This window comes from Typopeltis vanoorti, chromosome 14, assembly GCF_054136105.1.
Source record: "Typopeltis vanoorti isolate ZY-2024b chromosome 14, IOZ_Tvanoo_1.0, whole genome shotgun sequence".
Taxonomy (NCBI): Eukaryota; Metazoa; Arthropoda; class Arachnida; order Uropygi; family Thelyphonidae; genus Typopeltis; species Typopeltis vanoorti.
Genome location: NC_143562.1, coordinates 27,748,554 through 27,776,548, shown reverse-complemented (window position 1 = coordinate 27,776,548; position 27,995 = coordinate 27,748,554). Strand labels below are relative to the sequence as shown.

Here is a 27,995-nt window from a genome sequence, read left to right as displayed (position 1 = left end):
AGATAATCGTAATATAACTGTATAATTCCAGAAGAATCCTAGTACATGAGGACTTTAGCAGAGTTTATTGTAGTTTTTATTTATTTTATTTTTTTATTTTTTTTCCCCACTAGAGGGCAGGCTAAGAAAAAAAGATTAGTTAACAACGTAGATGTAATTTACTTGTGTAGTGTGCAACAGCATGTAGTTCTTATACTTCTGAATGTATCCTTCTGAAGATGACCTCAATACAGGGATCGAAACGTAAAGTTATTATTTTATTTGTAATCAGTGAAATAATCTTTTTAACATGTGTGCTTTGTTTCCCTAATTTAATTAATATGAACCATACTCTGCTGTTTACATATTCATTGAGGACCAGCTTTTCTCTGATGGCTCAATTTGCTCTGCTTGATTCCTTAGCAAAATTACATGTAGGGCCAGCTTTTTCTTCTCGTAGCTTATAACTTCTTAGGGTCTTTGCTGCAAGTGCTGTCTTTTACCAGCATCGTTGTGGTCTCTTTCCATCAGGTGTTATTTTGAATTCTTGTTTAGCCATTGTCTGTTCTCTTCGCATGATCAAAATCCATCTTGGTCTACATGCTTTGATTCAGTTGGTAGTGAGATCTATAAAACTCTTCCAAGAATTATAGGTATTATTTCTGTAAAGATTCCCATGTTACTCCTCTAAATAAATATTATTTTTATGGCTATTTAGCCTATTTTTGTTTACGAGTGTCTCTTTTATTGTGTCATTGGCTTTTACTCAAATTTTAGGACATTACTGATGTTTTAGACAGATATATGAAGAATATATAGGAGGAATAATTCAGACATACCTTTGTAGGATATTGCTGGCTGCCTTCTTATTCAGCGGCATTCTGGTGTATGGCGATATACATTCATCTGCTGTTAAAGGAAGTATGATAGAAAGGAAGGGGGGGGTTGGAAATGTGGGGATCTCATGTTGGAGGCTTAATGGATTTTTTACAACACTCAAAAAGAATTAAAATAGAATTTAATACTTCCTATATTTCGTCCTAGTCACTAGGACATCTACGGGGATTACAAAAACAATTAATGTAACATATACACAAATAACAAACAATACTAAGCCCAACCACGTGGGTGACACTAAAGTCCTTGGTATTTATTATAAATTATAAAGTCCTTGGTGTAATTTATCATATGCCCAATGCACGGCTCTCCTGAAACTACGTAAAGAAAAAAGTATCGTCATCACCAGAGCGGCTAAGGGTAATGCCACAGTCGTTCTTAATACCAGTGAATACAATCGTAAAATGAACATTATCCTCCATGATCGCCCTACCTACATCCCGCTAGAACACGACCCCACAAAAACACAAGTTAAGAAACTAAAAATCTTACTCAAAAAAGTATCTTCCTGGCCCCCTGACTTCACGAAAAAACTTAAACCTTTCCGCTCCCGTCCCCCCCAAATATACGGTTTACCAAAAATCCACAAACCCAATTCCCCACTCAGGCCTATAGTAGATGCCACCAATGCACCTTGCTATAGACTATCTAAACAGCTGGCCAACTCTCTGATCCCCCCTCACCGGAAGGTCCCCTTCCTATATAAAAAACTCGACCTACTTTAAAGCCCTCACAGAAAATTTAACCTTGAATAAGACAGACATATTGGTAAGCTTTGATATCTCCTCTTTGTTTACCAATATTCCCTTAATTGACACCTTATCTCTCTTAGAAAACGTTTTTCCCTCTGACATCTTAGATCTCTTTTCCTTTGCCATTAACTCTGGGTATTTCTCTTGGAACAACAAAATCTACAAGCAGATAGAGGGAACTGCCATGGATTCCCTCCTCTCACCCCCCCCCTTGCCAATTTCTATATGGAAGATTTCGAAAAACGAGCCATAGACTCAGCCCCACTCAAACCTTCTATCTGGCTAAGATATGTAGATGATGTGTTCTCTATTTGGCCTCATGGCCCAGACACGTTAGACTTCTTCCTCAGTCACCTCAACATCCTACATCCAAGAATCTAGTTTACGATGGAAAGGGAAAAGAACAGTAGTTTACCTTTCCTAGACACCTTAGTTACATGCCTTCCTATTGGTACACTTTCCTTCGCTGTATATAGAAAACCTATGCACACAGGCAGATGCATTCACAAACTCTCCCACCACCACCCTGCTCAACAATATGGCATTATTAAAACTCTTACCAAGAGAGCCCACAATCTTTGTTCCAGTGGAACCGCCCTCACTACTGAGCTTAACCACATACACAGCACTTTCCTCTCCAATGGCTACAGCGATCACAGTATCAAAAAAATAATCAACTCCTCCCCCATTCCCCGTCCTTCTCGTCAACAAGAATTTAAAAATGCCATCACCATACCCTACATCCATGGCACATCCGAAAAAATAGCCAAGATACTAAAACAGTACAACCTACACACAGCATATAAGCCCCACCGCAAACTTGCTACCCTTATCCGTTCTACGAAAGATCAGCTCCCTCCTCTCTCTCTGCCTGGAGTTTACAAAGTACCCTGTTCCTGTAAGCTGGCGTACTTTGGACAGACAGGCAGATCAGCATCCATCCGTGTAGAGGAACACAAGTCTTACATCTTGAAACACAACTATGGCCATTCAGGCTTGGCTGACCATGTTTTGGACACCACCCACAGGGTATCATGGAAGAAAACCACTATGCTCCACCACAGCAAATTCAAGAAAGAGAGACTTTTCTTAGAAGCAGCAGCAGCTCTCAAAAACCAACCAAATCTCAATAAATACGGTTGCATTAAGCTTCCGAAGATTTGGGAAACACGCATCACCAGAATTCCCACCTTACATTCCAGGCCACCTACTACTGCCCTTAGAGGGTGCTCTACCTGGATAGGACTTTAGTGTCACCCACGTGGTTGGGCTTAGTATTGTTTGTTATTTGTGTATATGTTACATTAATTGTTTTTGTAATCCCTGTAGATGTCCTAGTGACTAGGACGAAATATAGGAAGTATTAAATTCTATTTTAATTCTTTTTGAGTGTTGTAAAAAAATCCATTAAGCCTCCAACATGATGTCCTCAGAGCACTTAAGCCTCTACACACGGAAATGTGGGGATCGAGAGGTGTAGGAGAATTATTACTGAGGCAAGAAGTATGTGAACCATTTTTGAAAAACCCGGGTTTTTTAATTATTATTAAACACGGACAGAGAGTACTTTGGGGTAGGGTGGGGGGTGAAAAATAGAAATTTTGGGGAAAGGAGAAGGATATGGTGGGATGGGAGTAATTGGGTGTAAGCCATTTCGACAGTGCGTCATCTTTGTAGCTCATGGGGGGAAGTGAAGGCTATGTCATGCTAGCTTGTGTTTCTGTCTTTGATGTATCTGTGTTGTTTCCTTTTGGTCGGAGTCGTGACCTAATTTTTATTTTATGGAGCTTCCAACTCTAAAATTATGTAGGGTCGATGGACGTTTATTGACTTTAGTTTTTGTCACATTTTATGGCTATCATTTCTAATATTCTAAGCATTATCTCATTTTTTTGTATATCTATTATTATGACCTTGTCGATTTGTGGGGTATGTTTCTGTTCAATGGCATGGACTCCTATTTCTGTTTTTCTTTTGGTTGTTGCATTTTTTATTGTTTAAATGTTCTGGAAGTGGGATGTTGCAGTCATGGAAGTGGTCTTGCCCATAAAGATCTGATAGTAGAACCTGTGTAGGTGACATCATAATCTTGTTGGCAAGGAAATTTGTAAACCACATTGTGGTGTTCTAATATCTCTTTGTGTGTGTGAGATTTTATAGGTTTTAGAAGTGTTGCCAATTTTTGGTTCATGATGAACACCGGCTTATAGTCGGTGTGTTTGAAAATGTAATTGTAGGTTTTGGATGTATGGCAGTTTGAGATTTTTTGTGTTGCAAAGTTTGTTTTGAAAAGTGAGGACAAAAAAAAGTTCTTGTCCTCACTTCGTTAGACGCAACTTCGCTATACACCAACGGTGACTTCCCCAGAATGTTAGCCATCATACACATCCTAGGTTCATGAACAAAATTATCGCCCAGCAATATCATAAACCTAATCAAACTAGTAATCTCAGCAAACTTCTTTAAATTTAACGATAACATTTATATCCAAATTTTTGGACTCCATATGCGCCAAAATATCAGCAGACAATTAGCTGAATTATTCTTATCACACATAGAATAACACCTACTCAGCCCTTCCTCCCTCCCTCCCCTAGCATCACCTTTTATGGCCAATATGGATGATATTCTATGCATTGGGGTACCAACACACATCACCACTTTACAAGCATCCCTTAATGACTTCAGCAACAGACTAAAATTCACCATAGAAGCAGAACATGAAAAATTCGTCAATTTCCTAAATTTGACATTAGTTAGAACAAGCAACACAATGGCCACAAAAATATTCCACAAACCCACACATATCGAAAACTACCTCCACTTCAACTCACCATCCTTATTCTATTAAGAAATCAGTCATCCTTGCACAGTTTAAAAATGCTTACAAGTTTTTGACTACACATAATTATCTCAACACAGAAATAAAGAAGTTAACACAGATTTTTAAAAATCGCAATTACCCCAACACAGTTAACAAATTATGCCAATGAAACAGTAAAAACCCATCAAAACAATCCAACAACCAAAAAAAACTTCCCAACACAAAAAACCATCAAACTGCCATACATCCAAAACCTACAAATACATTTTCAAACACACTGACTATAAGCTGGTGTTCAACACTTCTAAAACCTACAAAATCTCACACACACAAAGAAAGACTAGAACACCACAATAGGGTTTACAAATTTCCTTGCCAAAAAGATTGTGATGTCACCTACACAGGTTCTACTATCAGATCTTTATGGGCAAGACTACAAGAACACGTCCATGACTGCAACATCCCTTCCAGAACATTTAAACAATAAAAAATACAACAACCAAAAGAAAAACAGAATACAAAATACAGGAAAAACAGAAATAGCAGTCCACGCCCTTGAACAGAAACATATCCCACAAATTGAAAAGGTCGTAATAATAGATATACAAGAAAACGAAACAATGCATAGAATATCAGAAACGATAGCCATAAAATGTGACAAAAGCTCAATAAACATCCACTGGCCCTACATAATTTCTGAGAGTTGGAAACTCCATAACATAAAAATTAGGTCACGACTCCACCCATTAGGAAGCAAAACAGATACACCAAAGACAGAAACACAAGCTAGCATGACATAGCCTCCACTTCCCCATAAGTTCCGAAGATGATACGCTGTTGAAACAGCTCCCAAAGTACTCTCTGCCCACTTTTAATAGTAATTAAAAAAAAAACTGGTTTTTCAAAAAAGGTTCACATACCTCTTGTCTCAGAAATAATTCTCAACCCCCACATTTTCAATCCCCTTTCCTTTCTATCAACTTCCTTCCTTTAACAGCCGATGAATGTATATCACCATATGCTGGGATGCTGCTGAATAAGAAGACAGCCAGCAACATCCTGCAAAGGTATGTCCGAATTATTCCTCCTGTTATTCTTCATATATCTGTCTATATAAAACATCAGTAATGCCCTAAAATTTGAGTAAAAAAGCCAATGACATTATAAAAGGGTCACTCCTAAACAAAAATAGGTTAAATAGCCATAAAAATAATATCTTCCAAGGATTTTATTTTCAAAAATCTGCAAGTGTTTTTCATTTGGTCTACAGTTGGTTTCTGCTTTTTAATTAAACACATAGATGAAAGGTTGCAAGAAGACTTATATCACATAAGTGCCTTGTGTGGATAAGAGGAAAGGAGTTTTCTACCACAATGCTGTCACTGCTTGTTTCATTTAGCAATCTTTCACGGTAATTATTTTACACATCTAGAATATCTTCAATTTTCGTGTCACCTTGATTATCTTTTATTCCTTTTACAGTATTCTTTCTTCCATTTCTAAGCTCTTTCAGTAGTGTCCAGAATATTTTGCCATCTTTATTTATTTATTTTCTGTGTTCTTACCAAAATCTTACCATGACTTTTCTTTAGCTGGTAGTGTACATTACTTTGCTTTCTTACATTTTTTCTCTGTATTCTCTCAGAACACAAGCAGACTTACTTGTCAGAAATTTCGATACTTTCTTTCTTCTTTTCCTCAAATGCCTGAGTCCATCACTGAGTTCTGAGTTTTCTATCCCTGCAGACAACCTCACCCCATGCTCTCTCTGGTTAAATTAATGTTTTTTCTGGGTCTGCATGAATTTCCAAGGTTTGGTTCATGTTTTCAAATTATTTTATTTTTTCCTTGAATAATATTTGTTTTTTTTTTTTTTTTTTTTGAGTCTATAGTTAGCTTTTACAGGTAAATTGTAGACAATTATACAAACATTATTGAAAAAAAAAAAAAGAAATTGAAAACAAGAACCTAACTTTGTAGTCTCGGTGGCAAACTCAGAAGAAGACATTGATTGATTCAGTTAAGAAGGTATGTGGTGTCTGCAAGAATAGAAAAATAAGAACACCATGGTGGATACAAGAAGTTAAAGAAGCATAAAATAATACAGAGAAAAATGTAAGAGAGCTAAGCTATGTGTAAAAGCAGCTAAACAAAAGACATGGGAAGATTTGATATGAATATGGAAAATAAATATCAGGAAGGTGGCAAAATGTTCAATACTGAAAAAGCTAAGAAATGGAAGAAAGATTACTGTAAAAAGAATCAAAGATTATAAAGGTGGCATGAAAACTGAAGTTAAGGATATCCTAGATGTCTAGAGTAATTACTTTGAAAGACTGTTAAACAAACTATGCAGTTACAGAAACATACTAGAAAATTTCCAAGAAGAATCCAAAGAGGAATACATATTAATACTTGAGGTTAGAAAGAGCTGTCAAAAACTTGAAATGTGGAAAGGCAGTTGGAGTAGGTGATATTCAACTAGAAATGTTCAAATATGGAGGTGTAAAAGTTATGCAGTGGTTACACTGCATAATTCATAGGGCCTGATCGGAAGGTTGAATTCCCTGATGTTTGAAGTAGAGCTTTCATAGTACCCATCTATAAAAAAAAAAAAAATAATAATAATAAAACTGAAAGTGAGAATTACAGAGGAATTTCTTTACTAAGTGTACCAGGTAAGATTTATGCAAGCATACTTGAAAAAAGGTTGAGAAAGATTGCAGAAAATTAATTTGGAGAAGAACAAGCTGAGTTCAGGCCAAACAGAGGTTGTCAAGATTAGATTTTCCCTTTTGACAAATAGTTGAGAAATTGTGAGAATATGACGAAAGGATCTATACTTAAGTTTCGTAGATCTGGAAAAGGCATATGACAAAGTGTCCAGAGAAAGAGCTTTTCAAAACATTACAATTATATAGGGTGAATAGAACATTATACAGAGCAATACAAAGTCTATATTTAAGTTCTAAGTTAGAGCAGTTAAAATTGAAGGAAATACAGGAAGATGGTTTGATGTAAAATCAGGGGTAAGACAAGGATGCATATTATCTCCAATCTTATTCATCATCTGTATGGATCGCATTATAACATCAAGCCTGATATTAGAATTGGAGATGTCAAATTAGCTCTTTGTTTTATGCAGATGATGTTGTACTCCTAAACATATCTAGTGCAAGTCACCAGAATTCTCTAACTAAATTGAATAACAGCTGAAACAAATATGGCATGAAAATCAGCAATAAAAAGACCAAAACTATGAAAATAGTAAGGATATAGAAAAATTCAGAAGCATTCTGAATGGTGAACCTATAGAACAAGTAAAATATTTCAACTATTTAAGCAGTTTTTGGTGAAGATGGCAAGTGAAATGTGGAAATAGACAATAGAATAAGCAAGGCTGGTATGGTGGTTAGCCAGCTGAATAAATTTATATGGAATAAGAGAGAAATTAGCCAAAACACCAAACTAGCACTATACAAGACAGTATTCAAACTAGTTTTAAGTTATGGATCTGAGAGTTTGGTTAGAAATAAAGCACTTCATCAAAGATTAGAGACCACAAATATGAGAGTTCTGAGAAAAATTTTCAGTGAACCAATGGCAGAATCATATTAAAAATGAAGATATTAGAAAGGAACTTGACATTATTAGCATTCAAGAATGTATCAGCAGAGCTAATCTAAGATGGTATGGCCACCTAAATAGAATGGGTGAGGAAAGATTAACAAAATAGGTGTTTGATGCCAAGATGTTAGGAAAGAAGAAGACCAAGGTCTAGGTAGGTGGATTGATTCAGTTAAGAAAAGAAGTGTCTTAGAAATAAGAAATGTTATATATGACAATATTGGCATTCTCACAAGTAATAGACTGATTGGAGAAAAATTATTCGTATGAGATTAATAAAAATGAACTTAATCATGTAGTGCTGTCACCTGAACACTCCTTTGGGGTACATATCAGGAGATTGATGATCCTATGGTTTATTTCTGAAAGCTGCTCAACTTTGATTCATTTTAAACCTTTCTTGCACACACTTTTCTTTTCAGTATAATGTTCAGTTTTATCCTACAGAAAACTAAATGGTCACTTCTGAGTTCAAATTTTCTGTATACTTTTCTGACCAGCATGAAGATATCAGCAATAACACAATGAACGAGACTTTCCTTATTTTTGCATCTTTTTTGTGTATGAATATTGTTCATGTCTTTATGTTGGACAAATTTGTTAATAATCAGGACCATGTCCTGAACATTCAGGAATTGCTTACTATTATTATTAGCTTTGCTCTTGTCTCCAAATTTTCTCAAACTATTTGTCCAGTAATAATTTTTTAATCTGCTGTTTAGATCTCCAACAATGACTAACTTTTCATTTTTCTTTGTATCAACTGATTTCTCTAATGCCTCAGAAAAATTCCTCCACTACCTCCTTAATAGAACCTTCTGCGGTATCATAAGCACAAATAAATTTCATCGTCCAAATTGTCCAGTTCCCTTTTCTGATGTTTGTCTACATCATGCTACTTTATGTTGCCTGCCATTCAAGATTACCCTCATATTTAGTGTTGAAGAAAAGGAGACCTGACAATAGCATCACTCTAGAAGTATATTGTAAACCTGCTAACATAGGATTTATTTATGCTTCATCTTTTCACTAGCCTTCCCAAAAGCTAGACATTCCACATCCTCAAGAATCAATCATGTTTAATTTTACGGAACTAAGATGAAACTCTGACTCCTCTCAAATTTATTTGTTCTCAGTGGTTATTATGGGGGGAGGGAGAGAAATTGGTTGATAAAATTTTATTTTCAACCATCCCACCTCTCTTCATAACTAGAATGCCCAATATAGAGATTCAGTCATTATTCCATACATTGGCAGTCTATCCATTAGGATTGCTTCTCTTTATAAAGATCATAAAATCAGAGCAACTTTCAAGCCTATTCAAACAGTTTACAGCCTCTTGGGTCTCCTAAAGACAGCACTTCCTTCTTACAAACACCCAGGAGTATTTAGGATACTATGCTCATGGTCTGGCCTACATCAGGCAAACCATGCATTTGAAGTGAGAAAGGAAGAACGTATGAGAGATGTTTAAGCATAAAAAAAAAAAAAAAAAATCTAGTCTGGCCAACTGTACTGTAAACTAGGATATTTCTACCATGCCATATTTGGTAGAAAGCTTTTATTCCAGACTTCTTTTTAAAATAATCTGTTATAGTTATCCATTCACATGGATCTTGGAACAGAAATCTGGAAGTCTCTCATCAAATCCTTCAATATCTCAGATTTCAATTTCACTAATAATTACCTCCAGTCTTTGCATGATAACAGCTAACATTACATGAACTTCACCTTCATACTTTAGGATGATTCAATTTATCTTCTTTTGTACTGGTTTTTTAAGCTTTTAAACAACTTTGTTCTTTGTTTTTATTTATATTTGTGCTTTATTTAAAACTCTGACAAAGCCACCAGTATTAGTGTGTGCAAAACTAGCTAATATATATAAGAAAACTGTTTTAATCCTATTATTGAAGTCTGATTTTTGTGACTCCCACTCATGAAAGGTTTTCATAAACCTATTTCTACTGTGGATTGAACAAGCTGGCTTCAGGCCAGGAAGAAGTTGCTGTGACCACATCCTGGCCCTGACAACACAGATTGAAGCAGGCTTCCAGACGAAACTTAAATCCGGAGTCACTTTCATCGACCTAACATTAGCTTATGACACAGTCTGGATCAGGGGCTTCTAAAGCTAAGCAATATCATAAGGTGCAAAACAACTTTCCAAATCCATTCTCTCCAATAGAAAGATTCATGTCCATACTGGTGGAAAAAAGAGCAGGCCCAAATTCCTGCACAATGGTCTTTCACGGGGCTTTGTGTTATCCCCTTTACTATTTAACATCTACATGTCTGACTTACCACATACCAGCTCAAGCAAATATATATATATATATATATATATATATATGCCAATGATCTGGCAATCCTATACCAGTCTACCTCCTTTGCCAACCTTGAACACAGACCTGAACATCCTGGAGGTGTACTTCAAGCAGTGGTACCTGAAGCCAAATCCAACAAAAACTGTGTCCACAGCATTCCACCTGACAATGCAGAGACACCTCAACCTCTCTTTCTGTGGCAAAACTACTGCAATTACTGACTTCAACAATTCAGTAATTGCAGTAGTGGTCTCACATCAGGAAATGAAATTCATCTCCCATCTAAAGACAGCCACAAATATCCATGCCCACAGCCTGTAGGTTGGAAAGTGGATATGTTGCCCACTTATACCAACAAATGGATCTTTGCTCTTTTTTAGTAAAAGTTTAAGGAATCTGCATTGGTCAGATATGAAAGGTAGGTAGCTAGTTAGAGTGAATTTTTTGTATGAATGAAAACGTTTACAGTGAATGAAAACGTTTTTTCTCTTGGGATTTACAAGGTTGGTCTGAGAAGTGCTCAGCCTCGACCATAGATGGCAACACTATCGGCAAGAGATTTTTTTCTAAGTTGGTACATCTGTCATAAGTATCCATGTGAAGTTGCAACTCATCCTATCAAGTAGTTGGTTTTATACAGCTGTCTGAAGCAAAGGTGTTGTCTGTATCCCTTGAAATTCATAAAATTGAGTATCGTGCGGTTATAAAATTCTGTGTAAAAGGTTTAACGCCAAAAGAAATTCAAAGTTCATAAAAGTTTATGGGCACTCTTCGTCGCTTTTCAACAGTTACGAAATGGGCTGTCGAGTTTAAACGTGGCCATAAAGATGATCCATGTGAAGGACGTCCAAAAAAAAATGTAACAACACCAGAAATCATTGATCAAGTGCACAATATGGTATTGGATGAACAGTGAGTCAAAGTGCATGAAATTGCCTAGACTATAGGCATTTCAAAAGAACGTGTAGGATATATTTTGCCTGAAGAATTGCAAATGAAAAAGCGTTGTGCAAGATGGGTTCACACTTGCTCACTCACTTGATCTGCTGTGATCAAGTGCATTTTTCTGATTTGATATAATTTGTGCGTCGATTTATTACTATGGATGAGACTTGGATTTGCCATTACACACCAGAATCTAAACAGCAGTCAAAACAGTGGACAGAAGCCAGTTATTCAGTGCCAAAGAAGACAAAGTCGGTTCCATCAGTAGAAAAGGTCATGGCATTGGTGTTTGGGGATGCTAAAGGCATTTTGTTTATTAATTATCTTTGAAAAGGGTAAAACAATAACCGGGGAATATTATTCTGATATTTTAACCAGACTAGATGAAAAAATTTGTGAGAAAAGACCCAGTTTGCAGAAGAAAAAAATAATCTTTCATCAGGACAATGCACCTGCCAAACAAAGGTGTTTTTGGCAATGGGAAAATTAAGGGATATGCACTATGAATTGTTGAAACATTCACCCTATTCCCCATATTTGGCTCCCCTCTGACTTCTATCTCTTCCCAAAACTAAAGCCCCTTCCTCGCTGGTCAACATTTTTCTTTGAATCAAGAGGTGATTGCAGTTATAGATGGGTATTTTGCAGATCTTACTGAGAACCACTACAGGAATGGGATAATGGGGTTGGAGCATTGCTGGAATGTATTAGTCTTAAGGAAGATTATGTTGAAAAATAAAAATAATTTTGAAATTATAAATTTGTTTTTTTTGTTAGGCCGAGAACTTTTCAGACCACCCTTGTATTTTCTTAGCAAATAGTATATAAAAACAGTAAACTGTGATTATTTTCTATTGGCATAGTAATACTGATTTTAAGTTACTAGTTATTTAAGTGCATTAACCATCTTCCTGATAAAATAGATAGGGCTTTCTGTGCTGAGTGCAATTTTTTTTCTGTTAAGAATCTTCCATAAAAAGTTAATCAGGAGGGAAAGTTAAAAGTCCATAGCAGTGCACTCTATGGTTATGCCATATAAAATACTTCAAAACATTACAGGTTCAAAAAATTTGGTTGTGTACACTTTAAATTTATTTTCAATTACATTTGATGGCAAAACTTACACTTAAAAGAAAAACATAATAGTATATTTTTTATAAGGGATGAAGTGTGATTTTTTTTTGGTTTGTGTCCTGTTTCTTAAAGATGATAATTTTGTTGAAGATGTGTATGTACCCTGTATGTTAAACTGTCTACAATTAATCCAAGTATGTTCTGGGTTTATGAATTCAGGTTGTATGCCAGAGTTTCTTTTTAATATCATCTAGCAAAGATGTTGTTTTGTCTTGTAAGTGATGTATATTTTTGATTTAGGCTGAGTGTAATTATTTAGTGTCAATTATTTATGTTTTGATAATGCTATCAGTGTTTTTTCATTAAATCTACATATCTAATAATCAACATAGGGTATTAACTGTTCTCTACAATAGGAGTGTTCATCAGATGTACTCTCCTATTGCTCTTACCTCAGTTCTTCCTGAAGTTATGGAAAAATCCAGTTGTAGCCATCTCCTACGTTACTTGAAAATTTCTTCGCTAATAAATAATCACAAGTGCAGCTTCTAGTACTCTCAGTCAACAGAGGTCTTACTTATGTCATCTCACCTTAGACAAATCAAAACTTAGATGAATTCAAGTGGTTGCTCTTTCTTTATCTCCAAATCAGTGGTTTGGGTTTGGAAATAAGACCTGCTAAGTAATCTCTTATCACATAATAGTCTGACTTCTTTTTTTGCACCCAGATTGCAAGCTTTCACTGAACTCATCACATATTACATGTGATGGTGGATCATTATCCGATTGGAAATCCAGTCCAGAGTTTTGTTTCTGTTAGTATCTTGCATTCTCTTTCTTTCCTTAGATGTACACTACACAACTGAAAAAATCTTTGAGAATATCTGTTTATGCATCTTTTAATACTGAATTCGAAATCATTTGTTAGGATTCTGATAACCTTAAAGAAACACAAGTACTCTCCTATCTTAATTCTCATTGAAAGGAATGCTCATTTTCCACTCTTACTTTTGGCAGTCCCCCAGATCATCTAAATAAGATGCGATTTCTCTTCTTGGGATAGCCCTGACCTCCAATCTTTCTTTAAGTATATGTTACCGCTAAAGTGCAGAAATCAGTTATTCTGCAGATTATCTAGGTATTGTGCAGATTAACTACGGTGATCCGTTAATGTGCGGAAAATTGTTTCATTTCTCAAATTACCTAGGTAATCTGCACATTACCTACTAGGCACTCGTTAAAGTGAAAATAAGATCTTTGCTGGAACAACAGCAACGTTTCTGTATGTTTAAATTAAGATAATGTTATTTATTTATTTTTTGATATCTAAAGAATCAAGTTAATACAATCAAACAATCAACAAATTAGTTGATAGAATCAATCATCAATCAATTAATATAATACAAGGAATCAAACGGTTTAAAATATTATTACAATTAAGAAAAAATACATATGATAAAATTATGTTATTAAAAAACCAAACTAAAAGTGGAGGGAGAGGGGGGAAGGAGTAGGGAAAGGAAATGAGAGAAACAAACTTTTGAACTTTAACGATACGGAAGCCGTTAATGTGCACATTACCTAGGTAAAATGCGGAAAACTCTTGATTCCCCACGTTAACGGAGCAAATCAGTTAATCTGCAGATTAGCTAGGTAATGTGCACATTAACGGTTTTTGCACTTTAGCGGTAACATATATATGTCACAGGTCTTGTCTCTGTCAACTCTTCAGCATCCAATAAATTAGGTTTTCTCCCAGTCATTACTTTACCTCTCAACAACAAATCACAAATCTGTTCAACTATTGATAATGCTCTCCTATTTGATATAATGCCCCTAAAGGCATCTTAAAAAGGTGTACATTCTGCTCTTTCTTACAGACATTTACTTCAACCTTTTCCTGGCAGAAGAAAAGTTGAGAGGAATGGAGATTGTGAACATTAAAGATCTGTAAATCGTAGTTGTTAGGACATTTGATAAAGTGAACCAGGAAGAAATCTTATGTTGCATTTGAATTTAGGTATCATCATAGAAATAAAGGGAAATGAAGCGAATTTTGTGCAAGACGGATCTGTTTTATTTGCAATGAAAGGTTGCATGGAGATTATTGTTTACAATGCTAGTTATAGATGTTCTTTATGCTCTTCTCATTTGAATGCTGTCATTAGTAAAACTATGGATAGGATTTACAGCAGATGAGAGATCATTTTATATACAGATAGAAAAGAACAAGTGGAAAAATAGAACCCACGATTACTTTCATTGACATAAAGATCACATGTTAGAATGCTGCCTATGTAGCATGTATTGTCAAGAGGAAATTAACTGCTCAATCACAGAAAATAGAAGACAGGCTGCAGATTAAGTTTCTCTGAAACTAGTAAGTTACATTCTGTAACATAAGTCCAGATGTATGGAATATGCACGTAGATAGGAAGTTCACTTGCAGATGAAAATTAGTGCAATTCATACTGGTACAATAGATTAACTTGAGAAGGTTAAAAAAAACACTCTTCTGGCTTGTGGTGGCGGTGATGGTGGGGAGGGGTATAAATACAATACTCGATGTGAATTTTGAACTTAACTTTATTCCTTGTTCATAACTTTAATTGCTCAAGTTAATATTAGTATTTATTTTAATGTTTTGTTTTCCCATTTGCAACTACAGCTGATGACTTGGTGGTTCACTACATTCACTGCATCATCTATAAAGAAAAAAATTCAGTCACTGGGTGGTATTGAATACTTATATTATGTCATTCCTCCTGATCAACTTGACATACCATCATTTATTTTGGATTATGATTTCAAGGTAATTTTTCCTCTCCATTTGAAAGATTTCTTTGATGAGTTATCATAAAATTATTTATTATCAGTAAGTTGGATATGGCATTTGGGGCACAGCTTGGCTAGCTGCTCCTTAGCTCAAAAATTGTGTTTATTTTACTTACTTTGTGTACTGTATCATAAGTTTTTGAAAACCTCAGTTTGACTTAGCACTATTAAAGTTATTTGCAGAGATACAAAGTGCTCTGTACCAAAAGGAATAACAGCTATCTGAAAATTCACATTTATGATAAATATTTTAAATTTTATTTTATCTAAATTATTGAAAAAGTGAGGTTTCTCTACTGTTTTTGTAATTTAAAATGAATTGTTTACGTTTTAATTAAAATTGTTTAAGTTTAAATTAAAGTGAAAAATTTTTCTTTGGAGGGAACAAAAATGACTTGTCCAGCTCTTTTAAACATTAAATTCTTAATGTAAAGAATTCTTAAATTTCTAATAAGAATTGTAAGTCAGTTTATGATTTACATACTAATATTATCTTTTCTTAAACTTCTGCAGAAATGAATATTTCTTATTGAATCAAAAAACATATTGTTTTTAATCCTACAAAACGTCTCTTTTATATGCCTTGTTTCTTACTGCCAGATTTCTTACCTACTCTGGAAATACACAACTTGACATTGCTGTACTCATATTTATGGAATAAAGATAAAATCAGTGTGTAGAAACAATTTGAATGCTAAATGATATGAAACAACTTTTTTGTTTATTTAATTTATGATTTCATTTTAATAATTAATTGAGTGAGCAAACCACATAACTTTATTTTACTGTACAAAATATATTAAATTAATAAATGGTGTGCACGTGTGTTAAACTCGCATTATAGTAAACGGTGTTATAGAGAACTCACCTGCAATAACAAACTACCAAAAAAGTTCTTGTCCAAAGCTTCTTTGGACAAGACGTTGGTGGCAGTACTAATCTTGAAGGAATTCACTTTTAAACTGTAATGAACTAATCTTCTAGGAGCTTGCTGTAGAAAGATTTATTATTACAACTTATGATAAAATCTTAAGATGATACAGTAATAGTAGTACCTTATTATTCATAAACTGCAGTACTATCACTGTCTCACTTTAATTAGGATAGTGACATTTATTTACTAATAGAAATGTAGACATCTTAAAAAGAGTTTAAAATGACTAAGTCATATAAGAAACATTCATTATAAAATTTTCACCCATGTATCAATGCATCCATAATATGAACTGAACTGGAATATAAGCACAGTCATACATAACAAAAATTCAACAATGCTAAAGCAAAGTTATAAAATTGAATAGAGCAGTGCAATCTGATTATGCTATAAAGGTGGAAAGTTGCTTGGCAAGCCTGTAGCTGGGACAACCAATATGCACTCTACCAAAAACAAGCTTTTCCTGTTTCATTGAAACAGGAAAACCTTGTTTATGAATCTTAGGAATAGGAACATCATGCAGTCTAGGAGCATATCCATGATAAATCTTTAGTTTCTTCTTAAATTCAGCATCACAAAAGGAGAGTTCATCTATGAGTTGTCAATTTGTTGATCTGACTTAAGGTAGGATTGTAGGAAGGTGGATGGTGTGTGAAGCAGGTCCAGAGTAACAAGGTATAAACTTCTTGAAGTACCTATCTTGAACCAATACTGGCTTTTGTGATGACAAAATTGTTATTATTTATTTAGAGAATGCAAGGCTTTAAACTCAGAACAAGTCGTGTTAGCAGATGGAGGCGTAGCTCTATAAAGAATCTGAGACTTATATTCCATAATCATAGATGTATCAGGAGGGGCGTTAATACTCCTCTTGATACAGCTAAAGTAAAAATAATTCTTAATTGGATTTTATTGTTTGGGACAACAAACAGTATGGTAATAACCTTTAGAAAATGGGTGCTTAAGGGTCAAAGCTGTATAACTGAGAGGAGACCTCCACATAGCCTTTAAAGGAATATGGAGAACCGACCAGGGCTTCTGACCTAATGTCCAATCCTCACCTTCTCGTGGTGCACCCTGTTGGGTATCTACCTGGATACTGAATGAATGAGGATGGGCTGCCATTTTGGGATTTAGCCAACCAAATTGTATTCTTATTGGCTTAAACCAAAATAAAAAATGATGGTACAACATGACAAAATTTCATGCCGGCTGGGGTGTCGCCCAGTTAAACAAGACCCCCGTTGTTTTTGCAGGGAACCAGGGCGAACAGCGAAAAGTCAGCTACTGGAACAAATCTGAAAGCACACCCCAACAAAACATCACCAGAGTTAAAGATCGGTACTGTCAATCAACATAAGAAGCCTGAATGGCAAAGAAATGGAGCTAGCTTAAGAATTAGATAAGTATCAGATGAACATAATAGTGGTGACTGAAACAAAAAAGACAAAAACTGGTGAGATCTATCTGAGCAATAAATACAAGATATTATATTCAGGCAATGAAAATCAAGGAAAAGAAGGAGTAGCCATAGTATTCAATACAAAATACGAGGCTAATCTTCTTGAATGGCAGGCAGTCTCAAATAGAGTAATGTGGGCAAATATCAGAATGGGGAATTGGACAGTGAGACTTATTTGTGCCTATGGTCCCACAGAGGGTTCTACTAAGGTAGAAGTGGTAGGAGGAATTTTTTGATGCTTTAGAGAAAGCAACTGACACAATGAAAAAGGAAAACTTGGTCCTTGTTGGGGATCTAAATAGCAGAGTAGGAAATGATTGTGAGACATACAAAAATATTTTGGGAAAATTTGGAGAAAAGAGCAAAGCTAATAATAATGACAAATACCTGTTGGATTTCTGCTCAGGACATGGACTGGTTATTACTAACACCATGTTCCAACATAAAAATGCACACAAATTCACAACATGGAGAGAAGAGGCAAGGAATAAGAAAAGTCGCATTGACTATGTTATTGTTGATAGTGATGTTTTTCCACTAGTGCAGGACACCAGAGTGTACAGAGGATTTGAAATTGGAAGTTATCACTATTTAGTCTTAAGCAGGATAAAATTGAATTTCATATTGAAAAGAATAACATGTAAGAAAGTTTTAAAGCGAATAAAAGTTGAGCAGATCTCAGATGTGAACTGTAGACTAAAATACACAAAGATTATTGAAGAAAAAATGAAAGAGTTTGAAAACAGGAACCAAACCTTGGAGATTCAGTGGCAAGCCTTGAAGAAAACCCTGATTGATTCAGCCAGAGAGGCATGTGGTGAGGTTGTCTGCAAGGATAGAAAAATCAAAACTCCATGGTGCACACAGGAAGTTAAAGAGGCAATTCCGTTGTTAATTCCGTAAACTAATTACCAGCAACCATGATATTATTATCTTACCTGCTGATAATGGGAACGCAATTTTAGACAAATCTGACTATCGTTCAAAGATTAACAACTTATTAAGTTCTGATACCTATTCTATTCTAGAAAGTGATCCCACAAGAGAACTTCATAACCGTACTTCTGAAATCTACATCTGAACTTCCCAGACAAACAAGACTATCTCTCTCCGCTTTCTCCATCCCCTCATTCCTCGTTTGTACGGCCTGCCTAAGATCCACAAGGCTGACACTCCTTTAAGACCTATTGTGGAAGGTATTGACTCACCTACCTACAATCTGTCTAAATATCTTGCAGCTTCTTTAAAACATCTAGTTGGCATTTCCTCCTCCTTCATTAAAAACTCTGAAGATTTCATCTCAAAAATAAAAAATTTAAATCTCAAAGACTCTGACAGAATGGTGAGTTTTGACATCGTGTCTTTTTACGAATGTACCTACGGATGTAGTTCTGACTCTTCTTAAGGACAAAGTTTCTAAGAAAATATTTGCTCTACTAACACACTGCATTAATTCCAGCTGTTTCTACTATGAAGATAAAATATATAAACAAACAAGCGGGTTATGGGCAGCCCTCTATCCCCAGTCTTAGCTAACATCTTTCTACGAGGTTTTGAAGAGAGAGCTATTTCTATAGCTACTTTAAAACCTAAACTGTGGTTACGTTACATAGAGGACGTCTTCCTTATCTGGGAACATAGTTTAGAGGAACTAAAAAACTTCCTAAACCATTTAAATAATCAACATCAGAACATTAAATTCACATCAGAACTAGAGATTAACGGCATTCTCCCCTTCTTGGATCTAAAGATCAGTAGATTACCTGACTGTCTTAAATTTTCAATTTTTCGAAAAACCACCCACACTGATAGATATTAGCATGCCTCTTCTCATCACTTCCCTCCTCAAAAATTGGCATCATCTCCACCCTTGCCCATCGTGCAAGATGTCTTACTTCTACAGAAGAAGACCTTCAAACAGAACTTAACTTCCTGAAAAACACCTTCTTAAATAATGGATATTCATCTTGTAACATCTCTAAACGTTTGAGACCACGTCAACAACCTCGACAAGAAGATGAATCCAACCCTATCACTTACATACAGTTACCATTTATTAACTCTCTCTTACCCCAAAATTATCTAGGATTATGAAGAAATTCAATATAAAGACCGACTATACAACTCTGCCAAAACTTTGTTCTTTTCTGAGTCAACCAAAACACAACCAACTGCATTTTCCTGGTGTTTATAAAGTTATGTCCGACTGTGGTCGACCTTATTTTGGCCAGACAGATAAATCTATTTCACTACGTCTTGAGGAACAAAGACGTGACATCTCCTACAGTAGAACATGTAGGAGATGTCACGTCTTTGTCATGTTCTTTTCTCCACCAACTCTAACCTCGAAGAACGTCAACACCAAGTTGATTGGGACCACACAACCAATTTATATATATGCAAGAATGAATTTGAAAGACGAATTATAGAATCCAAAGAAATAGTTCTGGATCCTTCACACATGAACGACAATCTGAGCTACAATTTGCCTGATTCCCATAGCGCAGTAATCCAGTACTGGTGCTCTAAAATTAGTTGTCACACACATTCAACGCATGCTAACAATAGCACGCAGTCACCTATCCAAATATGACTGTGACTATTCCTCTTCTTTTTATTAAGCTGGAAAGTCCATGTTTTTTTTACCTTGTTAGTTTTGTAAGTTTTGTGTTATTTCTTACTCACCTGAAGAAGTTGCAACACCGATGAAACTAGTTGTGATTTATTAAAGTTTTTTGTGTTATACTTTCTCGGGTTTTAGTCAGTTGAATATTAATTTTATAAATATATATATATATATATATATATATATATATATATATATATATATATTTTTTTTTTTTTTTTTTTTTTTTTTTTTTTTTTTTAAGAATTGAATGACATAAACCAAGAAAAAAGGAAAAAGGTTTAATAGTATCACCTGACTAGTTTCGACTTTTTACAGCCGCCTTCAGGTGTTTTTATAAAAGAAAAGAAAAAACATTAAACATTGAAGATTAAAAACTGTGAACAGCACAGGAAAGTCACTATACATATTTAACGTGAAAACGCTGTAGTCAACGTATTCAAAGCTGTTCCTTTGTTGGCCACATTCTTGGGTGAGTGCGTATAGCATCTCGTGAGCACCAGCATTTGATCACAGCAGATAATTTAAGCTATAACCTCTGGGAGGTTATAGCTTAAATTATTATTTAAATATACAGAGTTGAGGATGATTTCTCTAGATTTTACAATTTTTCTCTCCAATTCATCATAGCAATGGAAAATGTTGTTAGATCTATCCCAAAGGATTGTATGGCTGTCGTTTTTATCATCAGAATCGGCCGAAAAAAGGATATGGCTGGATAAAGCAATGCACGTGTTCTCTTGTAAGCGATGTCCCTCCTGTGCTCCTCCATACGCAGTTCAATAGACTTATCCGTCTGGCCAAAGTAAGGAATGTCACAGTCTTTGGACGGCTCACTAGAGAGAGGATCTTAGGAAGCAGAGTAAATGAAGTTCTAATGTTATATATTTTGAGAACCTTGGCTAATTTTTGAGAGTGTGAGCTTATGTATGGTATAGATATATTGCCTTTAACATTATTCATTTCTTCAGTATGGCGACTAGGAGGATTAAAAAGGAAATTTTTTAGTAAATTTTGAGAATAACCATTCAGTCTGAAAAGTAGAGCTTAGAAAATTGATTCCTTTATGAAGTTCATCTGGGTTGTCAAGAAGAGAGCGAGCTCTATGTCCCAAAGTAGAAATAATTCCAAGTTTCTGAGGAGGGAAATGATGGGACTGATAATGATATATCTATACCATACATAAGTTCAGTTTCTAAAAAAATATAACATTAGAACTTTATTTACTCAGCTTCCTAAGATCTGCTCTCTAGTGAACCGTCCAAAGCCTAGCCATCACAATCTAAAATATCCCGGTATGTATAAGATATGGTGCGACTGCGACATTCCTTACCTTGGCCAGACGGATAAGTCTATTGAATTGCGTATGGAGGAGCACAGGAGCGACGTCGCTTACAAGAGAACGCGTGCAAGTGCTTTATCCAGCAATATCTCTTTTTCGGCCGATTCTGATGATGAAAACCATAGTCATACAATCCTTTGGGATAGATCTAACAACATTTTCCATTGCCATGATGAATTGGAGAGAAAAATTGTAGAATCTAGAGAAATCATCCTCAACCCTGTACATTTAAATAATAATTTAAGCTATAACTTCCCAGACTGTCATTCTGCTCTGATCAAATACTGGTGCTCACGAGATGCTATACACAAGCACTCACCCAACAATGTGGCCAACGAAGGAACAGCTTTGAATACATTAACTACAACGTTTTCACGTTAAATATGCATAGTGACTTTCCTGTGCTGTTTTTATCCTCAATGTTTAATGTTTTTTCTTTTCTTTTATAAAAACACTGTAGAAGGCTGTAAAAAGCCGAAGCTGGTCTTGTGATACTGTTTAACCTTTTTCCTTTTTTCTCAGTTTATGTCATTCAATTCTTTTAAAAATATGTTTAATACGTTCATTGCCAAGCTGAAAATTGGAATTTCGTGTGGTGGCCAAATTTTTTTTATTTTTTTATTTAGTTTTTATTGTGCTCAAAATAAGTTAATATATTATTTATATGCTTTTATTATTATGTACATAGGATTTATGTACTCTAAATATCTATTACGTGATATCGCGTGATATGTAATTCGGTCAAATAAGTTATATATTTTACAAATAAAAAACATTTAAATATAATAATTATAACTTTAATTATCAGTCTTTTATAATCACGTAGAATTTTTAAAAATAACGTACAAATAGAAAAAAATAATTATCAAAATTTATAGGGAACTTACTAAAAAAAAAAAAAAAACAATATTCAAAATAAATAAAAACCAAACTTCAACAAGCTAAATCAACGAATAACTAAACAAAATCATCGCCTTGTCCGAACGCCACCACTGTGCGCACTGGCTAACATAAACAATAGACAATGGCTAGCAGCCATCCCCACTCCACGAAAGTCGATCCCTTCCCTGGCCAATATAAATATTACGCGCCGTTTCGCTGTGGCCACTATACTATTCTGCTTAGAAACTTGATAGCGACGTCCACGTGATAACGCGTGATTGGCAATGAACGTGCCGAGCAGCGCCATCCATGTGATAACGTGTGATCGGCTGCCCGGCGAGAACTCTCGTCACGCGATATCGCGTGATTGACAACAAACATTTTGACAGCCGAGTAAATGAACCTCCATGCATATATATATATATATATATACTTGCCACTGAACTATTTTGAATTTAAAAAAAGATTTAAAAAATATATATACTCAGCTACTTGGCATGAAAAAACCGCATAGCAGAAGAATCAACACTGCATTGGAAATGGTCAAAGGATGCCTGAAGGAATATATAGCTTACTGCATTCATAGGGACAATTTTTTGCATGGAAGTTAAATGGATAAATTAGAATTTTGAAGCAAGAGCTGCATAAAAAAAAAGTCAATAGTGGAGATAGGTATTATCAGCCCCAGGAGCAATATAAAAATCAGGCTAGGAAAATGACAGCCATGGTCAGGAAAATAGAATCAATTATGAAAAGCAGTTGCTTTTCATGATTTATCAGTAGCAGAGTTATTAAGTTATCACTTTAGTAAGGTGTACATCCTAAGTAGACCCATTACAGTATCTTGATGTTGAGATAAAACTAAATGAAAGTATTAGATCTGGATGAGTTGGAATTATTAATGCCATCACAAGAAATTGATTGACTTGGCATTGGAATTTAATGGAATATCAGTAAAGGTGCTGATATGAGCAAAAGAATAGGTAGTGTCTTTAACTTGGTTAATTAACTTGTATTAACACAAATACAATTCTTAATGAGTGGAAGGAGAGGAAAGTAACTCCATAATACAAGAGGAAGATAGAGTAGAAGCAACCAACTATGGACAAAATTGGAATCTCTCTGGAGTTGTCATTATTACTCTGACAGGATAATTGCTTCAATTTTTCCATAATCAGTCCTCTGATTATGGAAAATTTTTTTGTCTGACTTCAAAAATATGCAAATCTTTCATGGCATAAACCTATCCCAAATATTGCTACTTCAGTAACCATGAAATTAGGTTTTCTTTCACATGATGTGATATTTACCTCTGAACTGTTGTTAATTCTATATGAATTGCAGAATATTTCTCAAACCATGGAATATTGTGCTTGCATTTGGTGTGGTTCCTCAAGGAGCTGCCTAAACATTGACTGAAATCGGCAATCCAGTTTCACCAAATCTCATTATTCTCTTTCACAGACATTGTTTCTGCTGTTTGCAATTTTTAGATATTTCCATGGTTACTGTTCATTCAATGAACATTAAGAATTTTGTGCTGTACTGTAAATCTGTTAGGATACATATCTCTTTCAAAATTCAAATCCACGTTCACAGGAATACATTTTTCTCCCCACCTCATTCATTCCCTCTAGACTGCTGTTGTGAACAACCTTCCTTCAAGTCTTCATATCCACTTAAGTTTCTTCTTAACTTTCTATTCATGCTATTAACCTACCACACACTGTATGTTGAACTTTCTACGTTGTGAAATTACTATCAAAATAAAATAATAATAATTCAGTTTTCTAATTTTGTCTTCTCCATAGTAAACAATCCAGAGATACTGGTGAATTTTGTTGTTTTGCAAATTTTACAACAGCTGCATGTTGTTCTTATAGTTTAGTAGAGTTAAAAAAAAAATTTCAATTATGCACACTCATTTAGCCAAACACTCAGCAACAAAATGCTCTTTGTTTGGAAAGTATTTGAATCCCAAGTTAAGATACAAAGAAGTGTTTTTTTTTTTTTTTTTTTTCAACTAAAGGTGAATTAGCCATTCTCATACATAGGTGGATGGGATTTCCTTCCTAAAGACAAGGAAACTAGCTAGCATATAATATATAAATAATAACATGCTGGTTTCAAACCTTCATATGCTTTGACCATAAATTCTAAAACAGCAACTCAGTATTAATGATTCTGAAAAAAGTTACATGCTTTTATGTTAGTTTGCTTAAGGGAATTTGCCAAAAATAAGAAATATTTACAGAATTTCTTAATTTTTATATATTTCTTATTAGAGCTAGAATACAAATGAATTAGCATATACTAATATCCTAATATAATGATTACAAACAAAAAAGTATGTTTTACATGAATAAGATCTAAAGTTTTTATAATAACGTATTCTATTTTCATTTTGTAGATAAATGGAGTAAGATATTGTCAGTCGTCACTAGATACATCTTCAGGCGGGTTATAGGAGGATGTTTTTTTTGGAAATCAAGTAGATCAAAGTTGAAAGAATAGATGTATGTTGTATTGCCATTCACAACTTTGCAAAAGGTAGAATATTTTCATAAAAATGCACATGATGTGATCAAGATCTTCATTTTGAAACAGTGATAAAGTTAGATATGAAATATTTGTAATATAGAACTTATGAAGTAATTTTTTAATAATCACTATGAAATTTCTTAGAGTTAAGAAAATGTATAGTGTGAAGTTCATTTCTTAGCTAACAACCTATATATAATAAAGGATAGTTTTCTATGAAATGCGGTAGTTTTGTGCCAAAAAGGTGGAAAGAAATATTTTTTTATGGCCACTATTGAAGGAATAAACCAAAGCTTAAAATTCTTAAAATGTATGTTTTCGATTGAATGAAATAGGTTGTGCATTCCTTCAGACTTCTACAAATCACATAAAATGGCTTAATGTCATTTTATAGATTAAGAGCAATGTATAGTATTATATTTTTCTGTAGGGGAAAAAAAGTACTTAATGTATATGATAAATACCATTTTTAGTGATTAGAAATGCAATATTTTTTTAAATCATTTTTGTTGAGGAGTCACTTTGGTCAACACCACTCCTTGTGGTGGACAAAATTGTACATACATAATTATAAACATGTATAATTATTTTTAATTCATATGTTTGGTAATGTACTAAATCATCCTTTCATGTAAAACAGAATAGAAAAGTTTTGCTAATCCTTTGTCAGATATTTTTTTAATCCACTTTAGTTTAGATATATTAGACAGGACAGTAGTTAGTAATCTTTAATCTGATTACACTTTATCTTATTTAATTTAGCAGTTATGTAATTTTAGTACTCTTTCATGACTGTACATCAGAATATAACAACCAAAATGGAACAGGAGTAAATTTTACTAATCTAGATTATCAGTTAAAATCACTTTTTTCTTTATTAATTTCTTAAGTTAATGTATTTTTTTATTAATCAGTTATGTAAGAAAGTTGCACAAAATGTGTCATGTAATTTGTTTCAAATACTTTCTCATTTTGATTAAGTAATTTATTGATTATTGATTATCATCTTATTGTTTACAGTTCTCTGCCTCAATTTTGTTCAAGTTTATTCTAAAGTATGTGTGATTGTTTTGGTTACTTGTAAATTTTAAGTACTGTTCTAATGTTAGGAAATTTAAAATTTTCTTATATCAAAATGGTACTTTTTTATGAAATAAAATGAGTATTTTGTAATGAAGTTGTCTTCTTTTGCTTAAAAGAAAATCACTTTTTTTTTTTTTCATCCAGATTGGGTGGATATATATATATATATATATATATATATATATTACTATATTCTTGAAAATAGTATTAAAAATGTGTGTTGGAATTTTTCTTGTGCAAAAATGTCCATAAACTAATAATTCTTTACAAAGCTTCATGGCCTAATTATTTTAATATTGCTAAGGAGCTCTCCCAACAGTTATTTACTTTATTTTCTTAGATTATTGCCTATTTAATCTATCGTTACTTACCTAAATAGAAAATGTATAATGGCTCAATAAAAGTAAAATATAACTGACTCATACATAGGTATTTACAAATTCTGCATTTGTATCTTATATACACCTTACAAAAGGCCATTAGGCAATTATCACTGTTAGTAATGTAAGGGAAATGGTCAAGTGGTATTTAAGAAAAACCATATCAGATTTGTATACTTACAATTAGGAGGATAAGTCAGGTGGGAGTTAGATGAATAATTAGCATCGTTAAGTTTGAGCTGCTAAAGAAAAAAAATGTTATGCAGACGAGAAGGATGACTAGTGTGATGAAGAAGGCCAAATCAGATTATGACAGAAATTACCCAAGGAGATCAATGGAAATCCTAAACAGTTCTTTTGCCATTCTTCCATAAGAATTGATTATGAAAGGATAACATTAATGAGCACTGTTTTCTAGGTGGCAACAAAAGTGGAAGAAATAGGGAATTACTTCGTGATTATTTTACAAGTGTGTGTAAAATGATATCCGTGTGAAGATAATGTAGGGACTAATGTGACAGGAATCAAAATAATAACAGATATATGAATTGAAAGTGAAGGATGTTATGAAATCTCAGTATGAATACAGCAACAAGATTGAATGAGATATTAGCCAATATGCCAAGAAAAATGGCATTGCCTCTAATTATGTTTATCTCAGCACTGGTAGAGTACCATAGGAGTGGAAAGAGAACAGAATAGTTATGTTATTGAAAGGAGGTTCCACAACAGGTTGCAAATTATAGACCAGTTAATATGTCAGCAGTGATGGTTATTAAATGAATGTATTAAAAAAGTTTTAAGGGCTAAATTCAGGAATGGGTAAATAGGAATATGATACTCTATTGAAAGAGGGGGGGGGGGGAAAGTAAAGAGTTAGTCTTGGCTTAATAATTTGCTGGACTTTTGTCAAAGAAATTTGACAGGATATTACATAAGTTGGAACAAATTTGGGTTGGACTCAAAGCTGGTGACATGAATAAGAGGGTGGCTGACATACAGAGAGTACATACAGATAGTGTATGGTGGAGCTGAATGAAAGAGAAGACAGGTGACAAGTGGAATGCTGCTGCTGCTAGTTTGTACATCAGTGATATTGGGAATCTGAGGAAGAATATTTAGTTGTTGCCAGTGGTACTAAAATGGAGAAAGCAATAGTTAAATAAAGGTGATATAAAGATCCATCAGGATGAGCTATACTGCTAATTTGTACAAAGAATTTATATCCAAGTGTTTACAGACAGAATTGCACCAGAAGAAATTGATAAAACTAGAGATTTGGGAGTAGTGGTGAAATTTAGCACAGTATCTCAAAGATCGCATAGATGTTAAGAAACGTGCTGACAAGTAAGGATAAGGAAGTTATTATTCATCTTTATAAGGTTTTGATATGCCCCTGCTTGGTCTATGTTCACAGATTTAGTCATCTGGGTTTCTTGGGATGTGGAAATAGAGAAGATTTGAACAGAAGTTACCAAAATAGTC

At 34.3% G+C, this 27,995-nt stretch overlaps 1 protein-coding gene across 1 annotated transcript in view; it reads left to right on the top strand.

The window, feature by feature from the left end:
• LOC150099328 (protein GDAP2 homolog) overlaps nt 1-26,222 on the top strand; it is a 165,308-nt gene extending 139,086 nt beyond the window's left edge. Inside the window, exons 10-11 of the mRNA XM_090403551.1 lie at nt 15,094-15,237; nt 24,917-26,222. Of these exons, the coding sequence (XP_090259677.1) occupies nt 15,094-15,237; nt 24,917-24,973 (201 nt within the window). The 3' untranslated portion in view covers nt 24,974-26,222. The remainder of the gene's footprint in view (nt 1-15,093; nt 15,238-24,916) is intronic.
• Nucleotides 26,223-27,995: the final 1,773 nt, after the last annotated feature.